We start from the raw sequence: 26,625 nt of genomic DNA on the forward strand, positions 1-26,625 counted from the left end.
ACAGCTTCCCGGGCTCTTTGTGGGGCCGCGGGCTCGGTGGGGAACCGAGAGCTCCGTGTGCTCTGCCGACGCAGCTGGCAGCGGGGCTGTCTCCGGAAGGCGGACCGGCGAACGCCTAGTGCCCGCACTCCGCCGCCTGCCGCGCCAGTCTGCGCCCCTGACATCCTTATTCGGGACGCGGTGGCCGTTTTTAAATCACAAGGGCGTGGGTCAGCCTCCCCTCGGACTTCATGTCTGTGTATTTCCCCATTCACTGGTGAGTATCCTGCGCCCTCGGCGGGCAACCGTATCGCGGCCATGGCTGCGGGGCCCGGGCGCCCGCTCCTGCGGGCTCGGGTGCGAGGGCAGCAGGCTGCGCGGGCGCCGACACTCACCCGCCGCCCCAGCCCGTGCCGGAGTCAACGTCAAGGTTGCAAAGGTGGGGGTGGGGGCTGGTGGTGCCGAGAGCATCCAGACAAAGGGAGTGAACTCGAAGCCCTCACTTAAGTGACGGCTGGGAGGGTGTGTATGTGCTGGTGGTGGGGTGGGGGGAGAACCAGGGATCAAGCCTGAATCCCGCTAATAGAACCCCCAATGCGGAGGGCTGCAGGAGGCACGCGCCCCGGCTGGCGCAGGGGGCTCCTGCTCTGCCCCGGCCCCTCCCCTTTTTCTTTTTGTTTGCATGCAAGTCTCGGCGTCGAGGCCGGCGGCAGCGGGGCTGAGCTGGTGCAGCGGCAGCTTTTGCAGAGCTTCGAGGGGTGGGGAAAAACGCTCTCCCCACACGGAACCCGATGAAAGCCACAAGCAGCAGCACAAACACACGCTGCGCCCTCTCGATCTCATTCCTCCTCAAAACCCGATGCGCCTTTGTGGGGGCCCGGGCTGGGGCCGGGGAGCCGCTCTCACCCGCGGGGCTGGAAGAAGCCGGGGCCGGGCCGGGGGGCGGAGGACGTTCGCACGGACCCGGGACCTGGGCCGGGAGGGATGCGCCGCGGGCGCCGCGCTGGTTGCGGAGCGAGGCCCCCGGCTGCGCCGGCTGCCGCTTCCTTCCTGCGCCCGGGAAGAGGAGGAGCGGCCGCGGGGGAGCATTGACGGCGCGGGAGGGCGCCCTCAGGTGCGGGCGCGGCGGGCCGGACCCGCGGGTTCCAACTGCGCGCTGTCTTGCTCAGCCCACGAACCGGGAAGTTCCTGCTTCTCGCTTCAACTTTTGAGGCCCGCGCCGCAGCCCGGAGCGAGGAGCGAGCGCCCCTACACCAGGCGAAGAGCCTGGCGAGAGCCCCGTGGGCCCGTTTCTTTGGGGGTCGGCGGCAGCCTTTACAGGACCCGGGATGAATCCTCCTTTGGAGTCCCCTCCCCCCTCCCTTCCTGACCCTAACTCTTGCCCGGAAGCCCAGCATCTTCTGTCTCTCCTCCCCCACCCAGGCTCTGTTTAGAGAAATGAACTCTCAGAACAAAGTAAAAATTCCCCCACCCGTGAGGCTTGCGTACCACCTCCTTAGGGGCGCCGCTCGCCTCCCACCTCCCTGGTGTGTGAGCAGCCAGGTGCCATGTGGGTGAGACTTCGAAGGTTGCTGGAGGCTTTGTGCCCCTGGCCACTCAAAACTTGCCAAGGTGGGTGTTAGGGCCCATCAGGGTTATTATCCCCTGAGAAATTAAGGGAAATAAAATAATTGGGAATTATTTTATAGTTGATTAGCAGGTCATAGCTTGCAACGGTTTTTCCACCCCAGAGATGAGCCATTTAGCGTTAAGTGTGGTATATGCATTATTAGCATCATGGTAAGAAACAGGGCACCTGTGGCTCAGAGAGGTTATATTACTTGTTCCAGATCACACAGCTCTTGAGTGGCAGAGCCTGGACCAGACCTAATGCTTCTGTTTCCAAATCCAATGCTGTTTCTACTCTGTGTAGTAATGATGAAATGAAGAAGAATCTAAGGAAACCCCTGTTTCCTTAGATGTAGTCCCTTTAAAGCCTTGCCGACATTTCTTTCTTTCTTTTGTAACTGTGTAAAGGCATGATGATGAAAATATTGGGTGTTGTGTAGGGAGTGCACTGACTGGTATGTACTATTTGGCATTATGCACTCGGGACCCTGTATGTGCCCGTGGTTTGAGTGAGGATAATGGAACGTTTGTATCCTGCTTACAGAGTACAAAGCACTTTCACATGTCAGCCATTGGTGGGCCAGCTTGGCCCCTCTGGAAATTTCCTTTGCAATCAGAGTCCGGGCATCCTTAAGGCTTTTAATCCAGGGGATGTTTTTCAAGCTGTGAGCTTGCAGCTGCTGTGTAGAGAAGGGGGTTGGATGGCAGATGTGAAGCCTGCAGAAAGCTGGCCCCTTGGGGCTTTAAGTGGGACATTTTGCAAAAAGGAACACCAGAGAGAGAGGAAGAGAGAGAGGAATTTGGGAAGGCGGCATTATTGGACTTGGTTTCCCTGAGGTTGACTCGTTATCATTATGTAATAATAATATGCAGTTCCCCTAGAGATGGGTTGAATTGGTTTTAATATAGGCAGATGGACTCAGCTACCTACTGTTTGGGTTTTTTTCTAGTTCTGTCACTATCACAAAGAAAATCCAGAGTGCTCTGTGCCAGTGGGGACTTGTACAGGAGAGGAGGAAAGAGAGGTTTGCCAGAGCGGTTTTCAGGCATTTTCAGGGCTTTGTTGGCTGAGGCTGAGGGCCCTGATGCCCTGGGCTTATAAGGCACTTCCTCAGGGTGTGAGCTTGTTTTTCTATGAGTTCTGTTTTGAACACCTCTCATCCTGCCTCCAGACAGTCCCCTGATCTAAAAGCAGAAAGCACCAAGGATAGGAATGTGAAAGTGCGTGTGTTTGTTGACTTTTGGTCTGGGTTTCTTGGCAGCCCCGACTATTTGCGATCTGCCGAGATGACTGAAGTGATGATGAACACCCCATCCATGGAGGAGATTGGCCTCAACCCCCGAAAGGATGGCCTGTCCTATCAGGTGAGTTCCGTCCTGGGTTCCTTCTGGCTCTTCGGAGCCTAGTGACTTTTTTTGGGGTTGGAGGCAGATGTGGTTCTGCATCCCAGTGCCACTTGGAACAGCTATGTGACCTTGGGAAAGTCCCCTCATGCCAGTAAGCCTCAGTTTCTTCATCTGTAAAATGGGGCAACAATAGTCCTTACCTCAGAGGATTGTGGTAAAGATTCAACTTGATGAGATGCTGGGTAGAAGGCATTCATGGTGCCCGGGACACAGTAAGGGTTCAGTAGGCATGAGCCGATGTCATTCCTTAGTCATCCCGGCTGCTGTGGACTTGCACATTCGCAGCAACAAGGGGGAGATGTGATTTGTGCCGTCAGTTCAGACCAGCACTTGCCTTCATGGCCGTGCCTTGGCTGGAGAAACATCACCGTGAAGGGTAGCTTATGGGGAAAGGTGATCTGGTGGAGGAACATCTGTGTCAAATGCTGCCTTCTTCCTCAGGTGGATGGTCGACCCACTGAGGCCACCAGAGTTAATGTTCAAAGTACTTAGAATTGAGGAGACCTTTCCCCAAAGGCAAGCTATCAGATTTCTGGCGTCTAGATTAGAGATCATCCTGCATGATGGATGCTAAATACATGAAGACCTCAAGTGTGACCTTCAGATTCCTAACACAGTGCTCTGCACTCTGCTATGCACTCACCTGCTGCCCCCATCGGGCTACACAGCAGCTTGATATCTCTGGGGGTGTGAACTGGAGAGTTCCGAGGTTATTACTGTGGGAGAGGAAGGAGTCTATTTTTCAGGGAAGACCTTGGAGCTGGGGAAATTGTGTACAAACGGTGTGTGGCCTGGGGAAGACGAATGGGGTGTGGTGGGCCCATTCAGCAGATACGAACTGAATGTCTGCTGTGAGCCATGCGCTTTACAAATGTTACTCATTTACTCTTGACCATAGCTCTGAGGTGGGAGTTCTTGCTCTGTTTCACAGACAAAGAAACAGGCTCAGACTGTAGTAGACCCAAATTCCAAAGCCTTGCTCTTCTGATATGTCATGGGTCTGTACCTGGAGCGGGTTCTTGCTTAGAATCTAGACTTGCTCTGGCTAGTCATTCTGTAGAATCATTCCAGGGCATTTATTTTGTAAAGGAAGAAACAAATAGGGAGCTGCGGGCATGTGATGGGGAAGGGGTTGATCAAAGAGCCGAGATGAAAGCTGAGTTCATGTAAGGTAACTTGGTAGGTGACAGCAGAGTCACCTCAGACTGGGAGGCTCAAGAAGGCCCCTCTGTTCGGTGTCAGGGTCTGGCCAAGCCCCTTTAGCTGGCTGGAAAGAAGTATTCATGTAGCCTAAGGAGATGAAGGAAATGAGGGGGATACCCTTTCCTGGTTGGTTTTCTACGCTCCACCCCCAGAGTGGGTCTGAGAGAGACCATCGAAGGCCCCACAGCCTGTGGGAGGGTAGAAGTTTCCTGGCCCCACAGCAAGGGTGTTTTTGGATACCAGTTTCCAAGCCACTGAATCAGACTGAATCTCTTTGTGGTTACAGGTGAGATTTTCTCTCAGTTCTGGGGCGTTCCATCACAGAACCCTTCCAAACACAGTTGTTAGTGCATCTTGTGTGTGCTTTTTACATTCTTTTGAACATGTCCCAGGATCAAGGGGCCACATCCTATAGGGCTGTTTTCTCCATCTTCGGGCCACCCTGCCCGAGTGAGGGCCAGGACAGGTGAAGGGGGCGGAAGGGGCTGCAGCGTGGGGGGAGGAAGGCTGACTTGGGGTTGCAGTGGCCGGTGGAAAATCAGATCGCCTCTGGGCTCCCAAGATGTCATGATGCCGCCTGATGAAAGAGCCCTAACTTTCTCCTAGTAGTGCTGGCCTGGGAGCCCAGTTTCCACGGCCCCTCAGGAAATCTGTTCCTGCTGCTCGGGTGGGGGCTACTGTCCACTTCCAAAATATCTTACCTAGAACTTCAAAGCACTCTTGTCACCAGATTTCAGAAAGGTCCTCTGGTTGCCTGACGAAGAGAAAGGGGAGAGCATCATTTTTCCTGGGCACTTGGCTGTGTGCACTTGCTGCGGTGGGCACTCTGCAGAGGGCCCAGGGCTCCCATGGGAAAGCAACATGGGCATAATACCTGGAATACAGGCAGTCTGGGGCAGCGACACAAAGCCATGGTCAGTCCAGGTACGGATGGCCACAAGAAGGCTTGGCCGGTCAGACTGGGGCTGGGCCCTGAGAGAATATTAGGACTGGGAGAGAGCACCTCCATCTCTAATCTAATTTTGTTACACACCCAGATACCCCCCTGGCTTGCCCCCATTTATACCAGCTGCTGGGCTCTGCAGCCAGCTGATCTGACAATTGTCATATGACCAATATCCTCTGGGCCCACTCAGAGCTAGTGTCATGCAATTAAACACATTCCCACCAGAGCTCTGGGGACTGGCCGGGACGGCACTGGCCGAAGCCCATCCGCTGTGCATGCTCGGGCTGGGCTCAAATCTGGGGTGGGACATCTCAGAACTCGGTTCTTGGCATCCTTCCTGAGGGTAATAATAGTACATGGCTTTTACCAGGCCCTGCTTTTCCAAGGAACTGAAAGTGGGAAGGAGACATCAATCCCGACTTGGCAGATGAAATAGAATCTCAGTCTTGTGATTTGACCTTGAGACAAGGTCGTAAAATAGATAGGCACGCTGAACTTAGTCAATCATTCCCCCACCTTCCAGACCTACCCAAGAATGAAGCTTTCCTAATTTCTCTGCCCCAGATGTGACCTTTCTTCTTTCAACACCTGTGCATTTGTGCTCTGAAGTGATGCTGCCCTGCGCTTTGAGGATATGGGTCCTGCCCAAGTCTCTGAGGGCAGAGGATGCCTTCTTTCCCTCTTTGTGCCCATCAGCCTCCCCAGCCCAAGATGCATGCTGGCTCTAGGCCTTTCCAGAACAGGTGCCAAGTGAATGGTGATTGTTTCGGTGAGGTTGAGTCTCCTGATCCAAAAGCTGGCCATCTTCACTTCTACTTTAGGGTTTTTGAAGGGTCTCCTCTGCTCAGGCCTACCAAGGCTTTGGATAAATATCTTTATCCCCTGGAAAATTCAGGTAAGCCCTACCTTTCATGCTTAGGAGTTAGTGTCGTTTTGTGAGCATCTATAAAAATCAACAGAGCCAGTGCCTTGTTTCATCTTAACATTTATTCAGAGAGTCAGCTCGATATGGGAACTCCTTGTTTGCACACGCACTTGGCATGAATTATGGCACCTTGCTGGGTGGGTGAGTAAACGGTTACCCGAAAGTCTGAATACATTCTGGGCAGGCTGCGGGGAACGGCCGGTTCACTGGGGCTGAGTGAGCCATGAGGATATTTAGGTCCCTGATGACTTCGGCTGCCTCCCCTTACTGCATTCGTGGGCCTCCCACGGTGCCCCCACCTGTGGCACTGGACAGCTGCCACCTACACCTTCTTACTTCAACTCAAGGAAGCAGGTCGGCAGCCGCCTTGCGGGGCCCTTCATTGGCTGCAGGGGCTCTAAGTATGTAGCATTTTGGAATGCCTCTCTGATGGGGTCTTCTTTCATGCTGCAGCTGACCCGGCCTGGGTCCTGCATGGGGAAGGGTCCTTCGCCTTTGTCTGTAGACACTGGCCTTGCCCTGACCCAAGGGCTCTTGGCATTCTGGCCTTGCTACCTGCCTTGCCCCCAGCACGGCCTGGGGAGCCTTCTGCAATCTTACCACCCTCGCTAAGTTCTAGATAGAGGTATGGCTCCTTGGTTTTCATTCAAAATTGCCCCTTCTCAAGCATCGGGACCAAGATCTGATAGCTCTGTCCTCCCCAAGTCTCTTTAAATTCCTCTCTGATCAGCTTGCGTGTCTCTGACTGGCTGCCCCTTGAATTCCCTATGCTGTGCTTGGTCACAGACTCCTACCACCTGACATCCATCCCCAGTCCGACAGGCAGCGTGCTCCCCTCAGGGAAGCCAGGGAGGATGCACTATAAACCAGAAGGAGCTCACTCTTCACACACCACAGTCTTCTGTGTCCTGTGCCTTCCCTTTGATCCACAGAGCTCAGGACTTCCCTGCATCCTCCCCTTCGTTTCCTAATACCGGAGGGAGGGAGAGCCTGGCTTTTGCACCCTAGGGAGGAGGGAGAGTTGAGGAGGGGGTGCTGACCTCTTGCCACAGTTCTGTCATTTGCTTCTTGTAGTCTGAAAGCCTGAGTGGTAGCTCGGCATTCAGGACGGAGGTAAAGCACTAGGCTGGCTGAGAGCTCGCTCGCCTCTCCCTGGACGGGGATCTCTCAGGCTCCTCTGTCTACCAGGCCCAACAGCAGCAGACTCTCTCCACCCGCCTCCTGCTGCTTCCCTTTATCAGAAGCAGCAAATCCTGTCTCAGTGAACAGGCTCAGGTTAATCTCTAAGTCAGGCAGCGGTTCAGAAACCCTCTGTGTGGAGCCTTTCTTTAGGAAGACCCCCTGAGCCTGGCTCCGCTGTGTGTTCCCACCTGTCCAAATGCACGTATTGAAGTAAATACCTGATGGGTGGAGCTTCCCCTGGTTCAAGCTCCTCATCATCCCTGCCTCCATCCCCCACAAGCCTTGCTCAGGGGGCCGTTACAGGTGGAACCCATCCACCGCCTCTGTCTCTTCCTCCTCGTGGTAACCCCCAGTTGTGGTACCCCACATGTTCTCAAGAGTTTTGGAGGCCCTGCTGCATGGCCTCACGGAAGTCCCATGGTCCCTAGGAAATCATCTTTCACAACACCAGACTTAAAAAGCCTCAGTTGTCCCTGGAGGGAAATAAAGCTAAAATTGCAGAGCATTTGGCAGGACACGTCCAGCTATGGACACGACATGTTACTGGAATCACAGCAAGTTTTCTTTCCCCTCTCCCCACCCCCTCCACTCCGCTCCCTCCTTGGTACAACTCATGATAATGTGAGGCAAAACAGGCAGTTCGGGCCGCCTGGGGCCAAGGCCCAAGCAGCACCTCGTTTCTGGGTGGGTTTGTGTGACACACACTGCCTCTTTTTGAATCAGTGCCTACCTTGTTCAGATCAGCTCTACTTTGTATGAGGGAGCTGGCACCTTCCTTCTTAGGCCCAAAGCCTTGACACAAACATCGTGTTCACTGTTTTGGAATGCCCCCGGGGGTGAGGGCCTGCAGAAGGCTGGAATCATCCCCCCGGGTCCCCCCTCCCCTCCCCCCAGCACACACACTGTGGTCACAGCAGTGAGTCTGTCACACGGCCAGGGAGAAAACAAGCTTTCTTCACTCTCCTGGCCACCGTGTTGCACGCTAGAACCGAGCAGCCCAGCCTTCTCTCAAAGGGCCTGTGTGAGGCCTGACGCCTCTCCACGGGTGGTGTGTTCCTCACTGCCCTGAGCCAGGGGCTGTGTCTTAGGCTGCTCTCTGTCCCTGCGGTGCAGGCCCCCGCGGCCTGCACAGAGCGGCGCAAGGAGCCTGGGGTGATCCATTGGCCCCTTCCCCTCTCCCTTTCCTGCACGGAGAACTATCCCTCTGCCGTGGCCATCCCACAGCAGAGATTTTTATAGGATCAGCATCTTCTTGACATCAGCCCAGTCTTCCAAGTTGAATAGAAAGGAGGATTGTACCATTGGGGAAAGGGTTGAGTTTGGGTGGTGAATCTTGTGACTGGAGCCAAGAGCTATTCCTGGGTGTCTAGTGAATGTCCTGAAATGATCTTTCAGGTCCAAGTCCTGAAATAATCCTCGGAGGATATGAAAACAGACCCTCATTCACATGGGGCTCAGAGTTGTCAGGCCTTCACTCCTTTCCAGTCCAGAGGTGCTGGACCACCTCTGCTACCTCTGGCCTCACCACCTGCCCTTCTCTTGTCCCTGAGCCCACCTCAGGAGGATTCTTGATCAGATCCTGTGTCTGCTGCTTCATTTGTCGGCTGGGGGAGGCCCCTTATTGCACAGACCTGTCTTAGAAAAAAATTAAAATTTGCCAGAAGTTTCTCCAGACTATGGTGCAGCTAGCATTTTGAATTGAAGGGAAGTTTAGGAGCTCCTTTGGCCCCCTGACTGCTAGAATTAGCTGCCCTGCACTGTCAGAAGCTCCTTTTTGAGGTAAACTGTAGAGAAGAGGTACCCAAGCATTTAGCTGAGGCAGCATTGACTACTTGCTTCTCAGCCACACATTTTACTGGAGCCAGTGGGAAGGAAGGTTCTGGATCTCTCACCCGAAGTAGAATTGGCCTGAGTGCAAAGGGCCTTCACAAATCTCAGTTCAGAGGTGGTTGGCTTCTAGGTCTGACCTTATCCTAACTTGAATCTGAAGGTGGTTCCCAGACAGAATTAATAGTACACCTTGAACTTACCTCCTGCCTTTACTTTGTAGAACACTCGTCCACCCTGGATCTGAGAAGCATCCTTGGCTTTCTCTCCAATTCCTGAATGTGTTTTTCCAGACACAGCCCTGTGTACAAGCTCTAATGTAGTAGGTCACTATTAGCCCAAGGCGTGTGGGCAGCACTGAGCTCAGCCACTGATCTCTGTGGACAGAGCCCGAGGTGCCTGCTAAGACTCATATACACACACACACTTGCAGACACTCCCATGAACACCCACACACGCATGCACGTGCACACACGTACACACACACACTCACTTATGACCAAAGGGCAGCCGGTGGAATGTTAATAAGGGTTGTCTTAGATTGAGTGTTGAGATGATAGGAAACTTTTCTCTTCCTTTCCGCCCCCTCCAGTAATTTCATTTTTTCGCTGATAAAGTATGTATTTTATTGTTCTCATGCTTACTTCTCAAATTTTAAACGTAACCTCTGCCCATGATGGAATTTTAATTTTCTTTAACCTTTCTGTTTTCTAAATCACCATGATCTCGCCATGCCCACGTCACAGCTGTTCACGTTTTAGCATCTTTTCCTTTCTTTTCCAGCGTGCTTAATGTTTTCACATAGCCAAAATCACAGAGCTGTGTTCTGCTTCTTTTTACTTACCAGTGTGTAAAGTCATCGGCATCGCATCATGACAACTTACTTTAAAAATGCTTCAAAGCCAGCATTTTTAATAAGTGTACAATGTTAGATCCTAAAGTGATGACATGATTCTTTTTACCGTTCCCCAGTTGTTGAAAACTTTTAGATGATTATCCATTTTTCCTCTTCTAAATAATGTGATAATTTATATGTCAATCTTTATATATAATATATATAATCTTTTTATATCAATCTTTGTCCATAGTTGATACAATTTCCTCAGAGTCGAATCGTAGGACAGAGTTTCTAAGTCAAAAGTTAAGTGTGTGAGTTTGTGTGTCTGTGTGTGTGGGGGGCGTGGGTGGGTGTTATAACGATAAAGGTAATACTTATTCCTTTTAGAAATTTAGAATAATTTAAAACAAAAAAACCCCACCCATATTTCTGTCACTGAAACATTTTGGTTTGTTTACTTCTAGTATTTTTGTATGCATTTATGTTTAAAAAAATAAAATTGGGATAAATATGTGTATGCTCTAGTGAATTTTTTTTCGCTGACTATAATTTTGTGACTATGTCCATTTGTTTTTCTTTGTAAAAAGGCATTTCATTTTGTTACATGCCACTTATTACTGCTGAATGTTTAGGTTGTGGCATATTTTGTTCCTGCAAAGAACACTGCTCTGAACATCATTTTATATAAATATCTGCACAGACCTGATTTCTTTCCTTGGAATAAGTTCTTGGAAGTACAATTACTAATTCAAAGAGATTCAACATCATTAAGCCTCTTGATTATATATTACCTTAAAGACAGAAAACAAATAGAAAAGTTTAGCAAAATAGAAGCTCCTGGCATGGAGAGCTCTAGCACACAGAGTTTCAGGGGTGTAAAAGCTATCGACATGAGATCATGAAAGAGCTCTGTGGCTAGAGTCAGGAAGGTGTTTGGTTTATTTCAGAGTGTTTAGGAGATGTTGTACATCTTCTAGTTTGTTAATTGCTTATTTTGAGCAGAGATGATAACAACTAATGATGTTTAGGCAGCATTTAGCCAGCATTGCAAAATAGCTGGTGATCATGTTTTTGTCCCTTCGTGGGTATAATGACACACTCTGGATTACAGATGCATATCGGTCGGCGATTGCCCTACTTGTCTCCTTTATTCTATTAATGACATTGGAACACCATGTGACCTTGAGGAAGACCAGTGAAGTCACCTCCGCCTGGAGACCCATGAAGTTTGATGTAGTGCCCTAAGCCATCTTGCTCTCCGAGGTTCCAGATCTGGCTCGTGGACTGGTCATGGTTTAGAAATATGGCTTCCCTGGAATTCAGGATGGACTGGGCTCTTAGAAGTAGATCTGAGCATAATAGAAGTTTTGGGCCCAGAACTCAGGGGCCTTTTACCCAACAACTGTGCAAGCCTCAGTTTCTTTGCAACAAACAATCACTCCAAGCTAATGTTCCAGTAGGGTCCACAGACTCCTGGTGGTTTACAAAGTCAGTAATACTAGTTTTCCATCTCTGTAGTGACATAGAGTTTCATTTTTATATGTTTTAAACAAATGAATAAAGGAAAAAGATAATTGAGCCATACTATGGATGTGGACATGAAGGCGTAATTGCCATGGTATCCAACTTCCTGAGGTTGGCATCACTATTGTTATCATGAAGGAATTTCTTTTCTTCAACTCTGGTATCCTCTTAGATGAGAGCATTCTTAAAGATCAGCTAACACTAAGTCATGATTTCCATATTTCTTTGGTCATTTGCCCCTCACATGTGGCAGTTGCCCCTCATGCCCCTCACATGAAGCATGAGGATCCTTCCTGGCTGTTTTCCTTGGCAGCCTAAGATTAGAGGTTCTCATGCCAAATTACTTCTTAATGATGCTCCATGTATATACTACTTAATGTTTTAACAGAGTGTTAAAACCAGAGGACAGCTGCCCCTGGGGTTCCCAGAAACTTTCCAAGGGATGTGACAGCAGCGAGCATTTTCGGGAAACCTAGTTCCACAATTTCGGCCTCCTTGTGTTGCTTTGCTAAAATCCCATTTCCTGAAGCTGGGCTTCCCCAGTTTCTTTGCCTACCTTCCTGTCAACCTTGCTTCTTGCCCTGCTGAGTCTTTTAAGGTGACTTCCTCAGGGTGTAGAAACCATAGGGGCACCAAACAAATGGGCCATTCAAAATGTTACTGCCTAGGAAGCTCCATAAATCCTGCCTATCTATCACATGGAGAAACCAATAAAAAAGATTACCTTTGTGTGTAACAATTACTTGTGGTATGTTGATTGATCAGTTACCTACATAGCTGCCAGGAGCCAATCCAGATTTGTTGTTGTTGGTAACAGGCCTTAGGGTCATTTGACATAAAAATACTAACTATCCATTTATATACATAAATATGTCTCTTTATTGCAGAGAAGTATGAAAAAAGCTAGTAACTAAAAACTTTAAAATTCTAATGAGCAGTAGGATGGAGATACAGTTTCAAGCAGAGAAAAGAATAAGATTTTAGAGCTTGTGTATGAGTTTATTTTTTATTTTTTTAAAGATTTTATTTATTAGAGAGAGAGCGAGCATGAGCGGGGGGCGGGGGGTGGGGGGGAAAGGCAGAGGCAGAGGGAGAAGCAGACTCCCCTTGGAGCAGGGAGCCAGACATGGGACTCCATCCCAGGACCCTGGGATCATGCCTGAACCAAAGGCAGATGCTTAACCAACTGAGCCACCCAGGCGCCCTGTGTGTGAGTTTTTTCATGGGTGATGGTTGATACCAAGTTGCTTTGGTATTTATAAGGCATTGGGTGCGTTTAAAAGAGTGGTATAAAAGTTCTATTTTAGAATGTTAATGTTTGTAATATATCAGAAGTTTTAGATGTCAATTTAAAAACATGTGGAAGGACACAGGGTTTTTCCAGATTCTTTTAGAGAGTAGACAAACGGGTGGACTCAAACTGGCACTAGGGCATCTCAGATGTGGGAGTGCACGTGACAGCGGGGTGGCATTGGGTCACTTAGGTGTTCTTTGGACATAATCAGGGACGTGAATTTCAGAACCGCTCAGCACATTGGGCTTATGGGCTACAAATCTGGATAACAACTGGTTTCTAATCTTGGCTTTGCTCCTACCTCTGTCACCTCAGGAAATTCACATCCCTTCTTTTTGGCCTCGATTTCCCCATCTATACGGGAGAGAGTGGATTCTATCATTTTTGTTAGAATGTTGTATAATGAGGTGAAATCCTCTATCCTGATCCTAGATCCACCCACTGGAGTTAAAAAAATCTGCTCTCTTTTCTTCATGTCAGCCTTCTAGCTGTTGAAGGCAACTTTATATTCCCCTCAGATCTTTCCCGGTCTTAAAACACACCTTCCGTCAACCTTGACTTAATGTGGTCATCCTCTGGAGGGTGTTTTTTTTCTCTAGGGCAGCAGTTCTGAAATGTTTTGATCTCAGCCCCTTTCACATTCTTTAAAAATTATTTGGGACCCCCAGAGATACTTGTTTATGTGGGTTATGTCTTTTGATATTAAAACGGAGTGTTTAAAATTTTCATGTTTTAATCCCCTTAAAATAACAGTAAAACCATTACATGTTAATACAAATAAGTTTTATTTTTTTAATTTATTTTTTATTTTTTTTAAAGATTTTATTTATTTATTTGACAGAGAGACACAGCGAGAGCAGGAACACAAGCAGGGGGAGTGGGAGAGGGAGAAGCAGGCTTCCCGCTGAGCAGGGAGCCCGATGAGGGGCTCGATCCCAGGACCCTGGGATCATGACCTGAACTGAAGGCGGGTGCTTAACGACTGAGCCACCCAGGCGCCCCTGAATAACAGTTTTTAATAAAGATAAGTATGTTTTCAAAACCAAACCCAAACCAAAGTTTAGTGAGAAGAAGAGCATTGTTTCACATTTTTTTTTGCAAATTTGTTTAGCTTAACAGAAAATGGCTAGACTCTCATATCTGCTTCTGCATTCAATTTGTTGCCATACATGTTGGTTGAAGTAAATGAAGACAATCTGGCCCATGCAAGATCTGTTAGAAAAGTTAAGAAAAGGAAGAAATATCTTCATAGCCTTATTCAGATATTTTTCTTTGCTATTTCACCAAAACTCAACAAGTGGTAGTTTCTTAAAGGTTAGCAGCAACGTGGAATCTGAGACCTTATCAATGAGGTTTTTGTGCTCTTCCATTCAAATCCAGCAGTCTGTCTGGCACTCCGAATATGTCTTTTGCCTATGTTTGGTTTTATAATGTGGTGCGTTGATCATTTGGAAAATACATGTTCACTGAGTAAGACATCTTCCAAATATGGACACATTGCATCATAAAACATCAGAAAGTCACATTTATTCATGTCTTTACCAGTCTCATTAGAAAGCCTTCAAGTGGGGCACCTGGGTGGCTCAGTCGATTAAACGTCTGCCTTCGGCTCAGGTCATGATCCCAGGGTCCTGGGATCGAGCCCCGCTCTGTGGGGAGCCTGCTTCTCCCTCTCCCTCTGCAGCTCCCCCGGCTTGTGTGTGCACTCTCTCTCTCTCTCTCTCTCTCTCTCTCTCTCTGTGTGTGTGTCAAATAAATAAAATCTTTTTTTTTAAAGATTTTATTTATTCATTTGCGAGAGAGACAGAGAGAGAACAAGCAGGGGGAGAGGCAGAGGGAGAGGGAGAAGCAGACTCCCTGCTGAGCAAGGAGCCCGATGCGGGACTCGATCCCAGGACCCTGGGATCATGACCTGAGCCGAAGGCAGACACTTAGCCATCTGAGCCACCCAGGCTCCCCTAAATAAATAAAATCTTAAAAAAAAAAAAAAAAAAAGAAAGCCTTCAAGTATTAGAGAGCGGACAAGTTTATGGTGGCTGATACGATTTATGCTTGAAAGTTTGATTTTTATCATTGGGAACAAATATTGTTAGTCATTTTCCACGAAGTGACGTGCTTGTTTTGTTCACTTTTGAGGACATGTCCCCCAAACACCCAAGTCAAAACAACCATGGTTTGTTGGGCAGTCACGTTTTCAAGTAAAAACGGTGTCCCACGGGAAAAGTGGCTAGTTCAGCTGACGACTCCCGTCACATGAGTGCTTTTTCTCGAGATGACCATGGGACTAAGAGATGCAGCAGAGTGCTGTCTGCTGGCTTTCTGCTTTATCACATACAACACTAAAACAACATGTAATTAAGAGTCAGTATTTAACAAAAATTCATTTTGACTACTTTATCAAGGATATTAGGTCCTTTTTTTTTTCTTTTTTTAATTGCGTGAGTCGGTAAAGAACGTAATGACCACAAGTAGAGTTTGCTGCTGCGGCATTCATTAATTCTTGCCAAGGGGCCAGCAATTTCCCCCACCAGTGCTGTGTGTGCCACAGTGCAAGTGTCAACACAGGGAGAAAGGCAAATGACATCTTTGTATTATTAAGAAAGTATTTTATCTCTGTGGGCACTTCTTCCGTGAGAGGAGCTTGGGATCTGAGCTTTGAGAAGCGCTGCTCTAGACCGAACAGGAAGACTATGTCTGATGAGAGGACAGCAGGGCCATCGCCTCCCTGTTAGTGTAGACAGCTTCTAGGAATACAGCCCTGTTCGTTTCAGTGTTGTAGCATCAATACTGTAGTTGTGACCAACTGAATTCTCCAGGCCTCTCTTCTAGCACCTACTATCAAGCAAGGATTCCTATTTGGGAGAGGGAAACAATGTTTTTAACTTAAAGAAAGGTGGGTCTATTAGCTGATGACCCCACTTTGGGACAAGGTGAGTTGGAGATGGCGGATGTCATCCATCATGGGAGGTGGGAAGGGGGAAGTGCCACTGTAGATTGGGGAATCCTCCGCCTGTGATGGACGGGTGAAGCCAGGAAGCTGAGTCTGAAGAGAAGCCTAGGATGACGCCTCGTCTAGGGAGGGCCCAGGGAAGATGAAGGTAGATGGGTCAGGTGAGCCAGGGCAGGGGCATAAGAATCAGGAGAGACCATGAAGCCTGAAGCAGGCCGGATGGCCTGGTGGGATGATGCAGAAGTGGTGATGAGTGAGAGCCGAGCAAAGGCCATGGGGCAGGGCTGTAAGGGAGTCCTCAGAGACTTGAAAGAGTTGTTTCCATGCAGGGATGTGTTTGGAGGCCCCATGGAAGGGGTCAGGAAGGGGATTCCAGACAAGGATGGGAAGCCTGTGGGACAAGGCCAAACATTCAAGATTTTTCTCTCCAAAACAAAGAACGAGAGAATGGTTGGGAATGGCAGCCGTGCCCTTCTGGGCTTTCTGAGAGGAGGTATGGCTGTGGGACATTTGGTGAGTTCCAGTGGAGGAGGAAGGAGAAAAGGGTCTGTCATCCCCAGTGGCCCAGAGGGGACTGGGAGGCATGTCTTCTTTCTAAAGGGCAATGGTAATATAGTCAATAGGATGTGGGTATTTGAAATCATCTATGCCAGATAACTGCAGTGCTTCTCTCACTGCCCTGGAGAGCTTTAAGAAATGTTCTTTAACCTTCAAAAAGCCCCACCAGCTCCCTGGGCCCAGAGTTATCAGTAGCAATTAGTGCTAATTAATTGGAATTTGGAACTCTTGACCTGCAGGATGGGTGTGTGTTTGAGAGATGTTTATGAAGGATGGTGTTTATCTAGAGGATTTCCTTTTCTTTTAAGTTTCAGGGCTGGAGGCTTAAGCATCTTTAATCCAAAGGAAGGAGATCCAACAGTTGTTACAAAGCCTTAAATCTCTCCTCAAGTCTCCTGTAGGATTAGAGACACCAGAGAGGGCTAGGGGGGATGAGGTGGATATTCCAGAGCCCCAGGCCAGGGGGGACTTGAGCACAGTGAGAGCGTCGGGGACGGAGAGTGAGGTGACTGGCATCCGACTGGAGATGAGACTGTTCTTCCTCCCTGAATCCAGTTAGGAGCTACTCTGCCGTTTGCTCTAATTCTTTCTGTTCTTACTAACCACATTTCACTTTGAAAAGTCAGTAAAATGCAAGTAGCTATGATGATGATGATGAAATAGCAGGAGGCAAGTATTTCAAAGAACATATCCATTCCTTGCCTTCACATGTTGTTAGGGGACAAAAAGCAGGGTGACTTTTCATTTGGATTAGCTGCTGCTCATTCCTTCAGCCCTTGGCAGAGCAGGATGCTGGTAGAGATCTGCCCATTGTTAGAAACCAGCCCCTCCTAGGAAGGAATAAACACACAAGGCCAATCCATTGTTGTTCTGCAGGAAAAATAAGAAACCCAGACGTTGGGAAGCAGAGGGGCAGGAGGTGTCTGATGGCCTGGGCAGCAGGCCCCTGGAGTGGGCTGGGGGGTGGGGGCGTGGAGGTGCATAATGGGAAGATCGCTAGCTGCAGGGGCTTGCACTGAAAGACCAGGATCTGGACGAGACAGTGGCTTTTGTTCTGCCTGGCCTAACCCATGCCCTGGAAAAACAGAAACACCGGGAGAGAAGTGATGAAGTCAAACCCATTTCTCCAAAGAACCTGGTCTAGAATTGTTGAGTGCAAGCCCAGGAGTGCTGCTCACTTGCTCCTGACCCAAGCCGTTGGGACTATTGACTTTTCAGTCCCTCACTCTAAACGCTCCTTGGGGACCCCAGTTTTACCTAATAAGAATCATCATTAGGAATTTAAGGTTTACAGAACATGTTCACACGTACCCGTGTTTGATTCTCTCCAAAGCCCGATGAGATGGGGATTAATATTAATCCCAATCTATAGATGAAGACAGGAGGGAAATGGGTCACCATGGCTTCGTGGCCCTTGGGTACTATGTTGGCACTCAACATGCAGGAGCATGTAGTCCTTCCAACAATACTATAAAGTAGAAGAAATCCCTTCCTTGTTTCACCCAGGAGGCAACTGAAGCTCAGAGAAGTTAAAACGACTTGATCAAGGTCACAGAGATAATAAGACATGGGGATAAAGTAAAAGCCCAATTTTTCAAGACTCCTGGGCTACCACCAGTGGGAGTGGGAGTTTCCATTGCAGGTTTGAGGTTGATTATTCCCCCTCTGGAACCAGAGAGGGGCGAGGCTCACTGCATGATTTTGTGTGCAGAGGCAGATCCCTCTCAGTGCCTTGGGGACTGCCTGGTGATTCACCTCAGGCCCTCTGCCCTACCTCCCCTCTCCACCCCACCCCAGCACACCTCATCCTTCTGTTAGAGCCCAGCAAAGAGGAGCAAGATGCCCACGCTCCGGAGGTCTCAGCTTGCAGAGCTGGTAATGAGCCCTTTGTGTGTCCAGTTCGCCACCTTTCATCTCCTGCTCCCGCTGGTGTCTACTTTCCCTATTAGCATCTCTCAGCTCTTTGCTGAGCCCTCGGCCCTCTATGTGGCCAGCTCGAGTTGTTTGTCAGGAATGATGGCTGAGGGATGCGTGCACTCAGGGGAGGGCTGCTTCACCCAGAATTGCTCACATTTTCCATCCCAGGTGCCAGACATCTCTCCTCTCCCCACCGCAGAGGCAGCAAGGTTTAGGTCACCTGGCTTAGAGGCAGACAGTTGATAGCTAGGCCCCCAAACTTCAGGCCTTTGGAGATCTGATATTACCTTTCAGTCCCCCCTCCGTGGGTGAAATGGGAGCTGACTGACCAGCAGCTCTTATACTTAAGCAAAAAGCCTTCTGACTAATTCCTCACCCCCCAACCCCAGACTTCTCTGCTGTGAGGCTGCCCACGTTGGTCCATCAACCAAACCTCCTGAGCTGTTTCCCTGGACAACCCTGCTTTCATGGTCCTCATATTTAACTACTAATGTTGCACTGCCCACTGCACCAGCCACTAGCCACATGCAACTGTTTACATTTAAATTTATATTATATTTACATATATCAGATAAATTTACATTACTAAAAGTTAGAGAAAATTTAACAATTTAACCTCATTTCGAGTGCTCAATAGCCATATGTGGCCACTGGCTACTGCTTGTGCAGCTAGAGAACATTTCCACTGTCATAGACAGTTCCAGTGGACAGCTCTAGTCCACACAGCCAGGATTGCCAGTATATTGGCATCCACGGTTCATCTCACAGAACATTTCTTCCTCAGAGAAGGTCCTAAAGCTCCTGACCTTTCAAGTGAACCCATGTGAGTTCCCAAAATGTCAGGGCCTGTTGGGATTAGAGGCCACCTGGCAAAGGAGGCCTCTGAAGAAGTGTCCTCTGTGAGATTCACGAGCGCCAAGTTTGCACGCCTGCCGTTCCTACACAGTGGGACATGCAGGACCCAGCCGGGACTGTGTGTGTGATCTTCAAGACCTTACTCCATTTGCAAAGGAAGGAGCTGGGTGTCTATGAGCTTCATCCAAGCCATCAGTCGTGGCAGCCGAGTGTGACAGCTGGGTACCATCAGCCGTGGCAGCCGAGTGTGACAGCTGGGCAGCTGGATGTGACGTCCAGTGTTGGCAGAGGGAGGGCAGGGCAGGGCAGGGCAGGGCTGACGGAATCACAGCTGGGGATGGATGCTTCTAGATCTGCCCTGCCCTCTGTGGGGCTTAGGGTGGGAAATGCTTCTCAGAGCCTCCCATTTTCCATTCTGGACCTCTTGGAAAGGAGTCTTTGCTGCAGAGGGAAGAGAAAAGGATTTCCACCCCCCCTTCCCCAGTCCAGAGAGAAAGGTGCACATTGGAGTAAGAGGTTTAACCAGAAGCAGTTTCTCTTTGGAGCAGGGGTGGTTTTTATTCCCTGCCAACTCCTGCAGGCAAACAGCATGCCAAGCTGGCCTGCCGCCCCAGCCCTACCTGTCATGTGCTTGGCAAGTCTGACTGGAGTCCTTTTTTCCATTCCCTACCCCGTCACACTGCAGTTGCAACCTCTCATTTTTCTGCTGCCTAGATGATTAAAAAGCATGACTTAGTGGAAAAATCTCAACCTCCTTAGGGTCAGCCTCTTAAGCAGCTGTTGGAGATAAGATTGTGCTGGCAGAATACTCAGCAACACTGTGCAAGGCTTTCTGTCTGCATGTGAGGAAATGAGATCGGTTCTGAGTGCATGTTGTTTGTCTTTGGAGAGAGCTACAATTTTCAGAGGCATAAATTGGCATTATTTGATAAAAAAATAAAATCTTTGCTTGGAAAGGTGAGATTATTATAGTGATTTTTTTTTTTTTAAGTGCCGTAAGCAGGCTTTGTAAAGGAAAAAAAAATTTTTTTTAATGGCACCTGCTTTGAGCAATTCAGGGAGCAAAGTTCTCTGGCAACTGAGCAATATCAGAAGTTCAATGCTCAGACTTCCCCCAACAACTTAAAAGACTTAATTGTGCAGCTCCTGGTATGCCAGGCATTGTTTGGAGTTATTTTAGTTACCATGTGAGTATTACCACCTCTTGCTTGGAGATTGAATACTTACTGTTGTCTTGTTGAAACAGCTCCAAAAAGGACATTCCAATTTTATTTTATTTTTTTTAAAGATTTTATTTATTTGACAGAGAGACAGCGAGAGCAGGGACACAAACAGGGGGAGTGGGAGAGGGAGAAGCAAGCTTCCCGCAGAGCGGGGAGGGGAGCCCCATGTGGGACTCGATCCCAGGACTCTGGGATCATGACCTGAGCCGAAGGCAGGTGCTTAACGACTGAGCCACCCAGGCGCCCAGGACTTTCCAATTTTAATTCAGCATATGTCCTCACCTTTGTGTTTGCCAAGAACTTGTACCCATCTAGTGAGACACAAAGGTCACTTTGCTTTTCAAAAGGAGAAACTGAGTCACAGGCAGTTGGGAGGACTTGATCGGGCTTACGGAAGTGACATCAAAGACACAGAATCTGGGGTCTGTGGCTCTACACAATGTGTTATAAAATGAACAGCTTATTTGAAGTCCTACAGGTCTGAGTTCAGGTCCCCATGCAACCACTTCCTAGCTGTGTTACCTTGAGTAAGTCACTTGCTTTCTCTGTGCTTCAGTTTCCCCCTCTCTAGAATAGGGCTCACACTACTACATACTTAATAGGATTATTGTGAAGGTTGAGATTCTACCCAGCAAATGTACCTGACTTCTCTTCCGTCACCACCATCATCATTTTAACATCTTCCCCCCCTAATTTTAGTTAAAGGCCTATTCCCAGCCTGAAATGAAATTACACGCTCTCCACTCCCACTCTGCTCCTCCCCCTTGTCTTGCACCTGGCCTCGCTGTGTCTTGTCCCTTTCGCTCTTCCTTGGCTCGGGTGATCATAATTAGAATCTAGTTGCTAGGACGTCACAGGTAGGTCAGAGGGTAGAGGCAGGGGCCCAGGTCTACACCGAGCCAGGTGTCCGTCTCCTTTTGATGTTTCATAGCTCTGTCTCAGGTCCTGTAGGTTTAGAAGAACTGTCTAGACTGGGAAGCTCATCTTCTAGACCGAGAGCTGCCCAGAGGTCATCCTGGCACCTAAGCTGGATGGGCAGTTGAAGCCCAGAGTCTTGCCCACCCTCCCTGGTCAGTTTGCAATCTGTAAAATGGGCATTCATTCACTTTTGAAAAGGCACAGGCACTGAAAACAACAGATCTAGGTTTGAATCCTGGCTCTTACATGTGTCCGTCAGAGCCGAGGATCTCACTGCTCCTTGGGTGTGGTCAGGCCTACATGAGGTGACATCTGAAAGAGCTTTGCAAACTGTAGTGTGCTTGCCACTTGCTGGATTTCCCCTTGCTCACTCGCAAAGCCCGTGCATGGGAGGCACCTGTGTTTCACTCCATGCAGGGGCTCCAGCTCCAGGTGAGGGGCAGTGAGGAGGGGCCCAAAGCCACCACTTGCCCTGCTCGGCACATCAGCTATGTGTGCACAGCATGGTCCCAGTGTGGAACCGTGGGGTCGGTTGCATCAGGAAGAGAAAGGCTGGAGTGGGGATCCCTCTCCCCATGGCTCCTTTCTCCCCAACTCGTCTGGCCCCTCCTCTGGCTTGTTTTCCTCCTGGCTGCCATTACCATACTTTTTATGAGCCTGTTAAGTCTTTAATGATGCCTGGTTGTGCAGCTGGCTTAAGGCTTAATCCCCAGCAATAGGGCTTTATTGGATAAATGGTTAATAATCACTTGTCTGCAGGGATTGGGGAGGTTTTGTTGAGGCCCCGTGATTCCCGGAAGCCCCACGTGGCCTGTGACGTGGCCTGTGACCGAGCCAGCACTGCTTGGGGCTGGGGTGCCGTGAGATTGGGCACCACAGGAGCTGGGAAGCCCTGAGTTTGTAGGAGAGCATTTCTTCTCCCTCCTGAGAATACAGGACACTTGCCTGTTGCTGGGGGACTGTTTTGATCTGTGCCTGACTCAGGCAATGCCCAGGCCCTCTGCAAATGTGTGTCTCCACCCACTCCCAATTTTTGCTTTCCTTTCTCTTGCCATTAACAAGCTGTGTGACCTTGAGCAAGTCCCTTGTTCCCTCTGGCCCTTGGTTTCCTCATCTACCAAATGGAGAGATTGGAAGAGATAGCCTTGAGGACGCCATGTGGCTCTCAACGTCTGTGTTCTGTGAGCCTCAGTGTCCCAGACAGAGGCTCTTCTCTCCGGCTCTTGGATGTGTCACCAAGGGCTGCGGATGGCAAGGGACCAGCAGCCCATCGGATTAAGTACTTAAGCTGCTGGGCCAAGAATTGGGTCAGCTGCAGCCACAGGGCATGATGTGCACAGGGAATCCACAGAGCCCCTCATGGCCTGGTGCGGGGTTTCTCCCAGTGCTGGGCGGGACACACAGTAGACATTAAAAAAAGAAGCCTCATTGACGGGACTCTGAAAAGACTTCCAGGTGTAGAACCGTCAAGGAGCCAAGAGCTGCTTACGGGTGAAAAAGGAGCCTAGAATTCTGTTCTGTGACTGGGGCCACGCCAGCAAATGTCCCTGATCAACCCTGATTTGGCCTTGACTTTATAGTCGCAGCGAGATCAGGACCCATCCATGTGAGGGGCCGGGTGTTACTGGGGCATGGGCACGGGGCTCAAACGGACCTGGGTTTGAATCTCATTTCTCTACCACTCATTTCCAGGCTGTCTGGTTGGGGCCACCTCCTTCTTCAAACCTGGGAGTCTTTAAGATAGTATTAGCAACAGGTGTTTTTGGCATGACAGTATTGGTTCAAAGGGTATGTGTAAAGCACCTGGGACTAGGCGCTGGTGGTTACCCTGGGAGGCAGTCAGTGCTAAGGTACCTGTGGCATGCTTTAGGCTGCTGGGGTGGCATGCTGCCTGTAGGCGGGTGTGGCTTACTATGGATCCCGATTTTAAATTCTTTTATCTGAAAATAAAGACAAGAAAAGGTATGAACAGAGCAACACCACAAATTTAGGGGCACTGCCCTGAAAACTTGCAGCTTCAGGATTAAAGTCTGCCAAGGGTCGGTTTCCTGGGTGGCCCCAGAATGGGCTCCCTGGCTCCCACCTTAGGGCTCCCTCCCAGTGTCCTGAGAGCCTGGCAGGGGTGCTGACACTCAGCGGGGGCTCAGTTCTCCACGTGTATGTGCAGCAGAGGAATGGGCTTTCTCTTTTCCTGTACTCTAGGTGACCGGGACTCGCTCTGCTTTTCTTTCAGATCTTCCCCGACCCGTCAGACTTTGACCGCTGCTGCAAGCTCAAAGACCGTCTGCCCTCCATCGTGGTGGAGCCCACGGAGGGCGAGGTGGAGAGCGGGGAGCTCCGGTGGCCCCCCGAGGAGTTCTTGGTCCAGGAGGATGAGCAGGACAACTGTGAAGAGACAGAGAAAGACAACAAGGAGCAATAGAGTCCCTGTCGACTCCCTCGGGGGCTACACCAAACGGCATCTGTCCCTGAACTGTGTTCTTTCCCATTGTGATGGAAGAAGGGAGTGAGCCACAATAGTTCTGAAAATGTCAAATGATGGCTTCCGTTTTGCACCTGCAAATCACCGAGCTGGTTTTCTTTTCTTTTCTTTTCTTTTTTTTGAAATGTGCTGGGCAGTGGAGCCCTCTGCGACAATTTGCAAGGCCTTCTGAGAAAGGAAGCTGCTTAGAGCAGGGGTGGGGGGTGCGGGGAAGTGGTGCATCTTCGAGACTGGTATCTGAACCTGCGCAGGCTAGAGGCAGCCGTGGGATTCCAGTGGGCTCTGGGGGGGTGGGGGGAAGGGGGACGTGCCTCGCGAGCAAGGAACATTCAGGGTAAGAGAACAAATGGGAGACACGGGAAGAGAAAATACATGTTTGAAAGGAAGCAGCGCGCAGAGGAGTGCAGCCAGGAAGTTGCCTGCCCGCGGGCATCTGAAAACAACACGTTCCTCTCTCTCTCCAGCTCTGCCCACCACCAGCCTTTGTTTTTATTTCAGCTGTGTTGGTCTGTTCACGGGAGGCTGGCAAAGAAGAGTAGTAGAAACTGGCCGCCTGCGAAGTTGGCTGGAGGCAGGCGTGGGAAAGAAGGACTCCCTGCCCCTCCCCCCCTCCGCTCCAGCTGTGGCGGGTTCTGGAGGTTTCTTAAGAGGCAGCACTCTTGAGCTTCTCTCTCCTGATTTATCCTTTTGCCCTCCCCTGGCCCTTTGGGAGTGGCGGGAGCACTTCCCATCCTTGTGGGAGGACCAGGACGGACGCTTGGACACGAAGCTCCCTCCCCCCTGCTCCCCCAGGCTTGCTCTGTTCTGAGCAGAGGCACAGAGCTCTGGCTCTACCAGGCCGCCTTCTCCCTGGCATCACCTCTGCAGCCCCTGGGCGGAGCAGTCAGGCAGGGGCGGTTCCCAGCCTGACCAGCAGCCTCACCCACTCCCATGTGGGCTCCTGGCCCGTTTTTCTGGTGGGAGCTGAGTGGAGAGGAGACTCTCTGTTTCTTGTTGGGGAGGTGAGCTTTAATGGCAGTCCCAAATCTGGGAATTATCAGATGGGGCTAACAGGGCTCTCATGTAGCAGCCTGGGGATCAAGTTTGAAATTGAAGGTGTCATGCCATCGCCTGGCTTCTCCTTGCGCTCCAGACGCGGGTGGGTGGATGGCACGGTGAGGGAGCACTGAGCATGGGTCCTCATCTCTCCCCACCTCTCACCTGTCCCCTGTAAGGGCACAGTTGCACAAGAAAGCTAGCCTTAGGACTTAGAGCTTCTTATAGTTAAGAACCATCTGGAGCAGCAGTTTGCAAGACACACTCTTCAAACCTTCTCTAGCTCACAGCGCGAGTGTGCAGCCAAGAGGTGAGCTCAAGATCCTCCTGGAGGCTGACCTGGGCCGACAGAGGCACCCTAGCCGCTCCCCAGTGGGTCTGGGTTGACCCCAGTTTGGGGCTTGTGCATGGAGCTGTATTTAATACCTCAAGGTTAGTGTGGTTCCAGGGAGCTGGGGCAGGATGAGGGTGTGCAGTTGACATCTCAGCAGGATTTGGTTCTGGGAAGCTGACGCTCACCCCTCCTCCCCCCGCTCCCTCCCCCTGTGTTGTCCGCTTGTGTTACACACACCGATGGCAATAACTTCTTCCAGCTCCTTGGCAGTGGGAGAGGCCCGCAGCCTGTACCGCCGGGGCGTCTCTTTCGTGCTCCCGCCGGTTCTGTTCAGGCTGCAGAGAGTCCTCCCTCCTTCCTCATTCCCTCACAGCAGCATGTCTCATCCCGCACCTGCCTCCCTTCGTGGATGGGGTCTTGCCTTTTAAAATCCCGTGTCTCTGTGTCCCTCTCATCTGTCCTGGTCTTGCTGTGTGATGGGAACGTGCTTGTAAACTGCATAACAAATCTACTTTGTGTATATGTGTGTTTATGGGGGTGACTTATTATTTTGCTGGTCGCTAGACACTTTTGTATGACCCTTTGGAGTCTGAGCAGGCCAGGGGCTGACAACTCGAGTCAGGACCTGCAGCAGCGAGCCTGTGGGAGGGACCCAGCCACTCTTGGACAAGTGGCTGAGCTCCTGTCTGGCCTCCTGTTTTTTTTTTTTTTTTTAAGTAACTTGTGTGTATTTCTAACTGATCGTATTAAAAAAAACAAAAACAACCCTAGTACTTCAGTAAAAATGCCTGTTGTAAGATGAACCTCCTGTAACTTCTGTTCTTTTTTGAGGCTCAGGGAGAAACTAGCATTTTTTTTTTTTCGAACTACTTTTTGTCACTGTGACAGTTGTAAATAAAGTTTGAAAATGCTTTCCACTCTGGTCTGGTTTCCTTCTTTTCTTCCACCTCCGCGGGAACTGGACGAACACAGCACTGAGATGCAACTTGCATGGGAGGCAGAGTCAGGAGGCAATCCAAGTGAGGTTCTGTATATATCTTGCCTGTTGGCCCTTCCAGGTTGAGCCCCATCCATGGGTTTTTGTCACCTGGCTGAATGAAAACAGCCTTCCCTTCTGTGTTGGTGGTTCTCAACCCTGGATGCATATCGGAATCACCAGGAAAGCTTTTTAAAAGTACAACTACCTGGATTCTACCCCTAGAGACTTAGATTTCAATGGGCTAGGACGAGGGACAAGCGTTCATTTTTTTTTTTTTTTTTTTTTAGAATCATGGGGAGCTTTCAACACACAGCCACAGTTTTAAGCCACCTTTCTAAGGGAAGAGAAACACCCAAGATATCTTACAAGGTCATTCACAAAGACTGGAGGGGAGTGGATGGGCATGTATACAGCTAAAAAGAGCTCCGGTAGTCACTCAGAACATTCACTGAGTGCCTATGATTTGTCAGGCATTGTTAGGAGATTGGGATAAACACCATAGCAGTGGTCCCAGCCCTCACTGCACTGCTTTAGTGTGAAATTAAATGACAAATATGGTGAGTGTAACAGGGAAAATAGGATGCCCTGAGAGTATCTGTTGGAAGGGACATCCAAAGAAGGGAATGAGGTGCATGGAGAGA

At 49.7% G+C, this 26,625-nt stretch overlaps 1 protein-coding gene across 1 annotated transcript; it reads left to right on the top strand.

Annotated features, from left to right (window-relative positions):
* Positions 1–21: 21 nt before the first annotated feature.
* Positions 22–25,922, top strand: LBH (LBH regulator of WNT signaling pathway). Its single transcript, XM_027620737.2, has 3 exons — positions 22–256; positions 2,850–2,952; positions 23,388–25,922. The coding sequence occupies exons 1-3, from the start codon at positions 231–233 to the stop codon at positions 23,574–23,576; spliced, it is 318 nt and encodes a 105-aa protein (XP_027476538.1). The 5' UTR covers positions 22–230; the 3' UTR covers positions 23,577–25,922.
* Positions 25,923–26,625: the final 703 nt, after the last annotated feature.

The sequence above is a fragment of the Zalophus californianus genome, chromosome 8 (genome assembly GCF_009762305.2).
Source record: "Zalophus californianus isolate mZalCal1 chromosome 8, mZalCal1.pri.v2, whole genome shotgun sequence".
In the NCBI taxonomy this organism is placed as follows: domain Eukaryota; kingdom Metazoa; phylum Chordata; class Mammalia; order Carnivora; family Otariidae; genus Zalophus; species Zalophus californianus.

Bases quoted from the DNA above. Each gene is read 5' to 3' on its own strand.
- LBH (XM_027620737.2), top strand. From the start codon at position 231: ATGTCTGTGTATTTCCCCATTCACTG. The intron at 257-2,849 runs GTGAGTATCCTG...GTTTCTTGGCAG, and splicing joins GTGTATTTCCCCATTCACTG to CCCCGACTATTTGCGATCTG. The intron at 2,953-23,387 runs GTGAGTTCCGTC...CTTTTCTTTCAG, and splicing joins AGGATGGCCTGTCCTATCAG to ATCTTCCCCGACCCGTCAGA.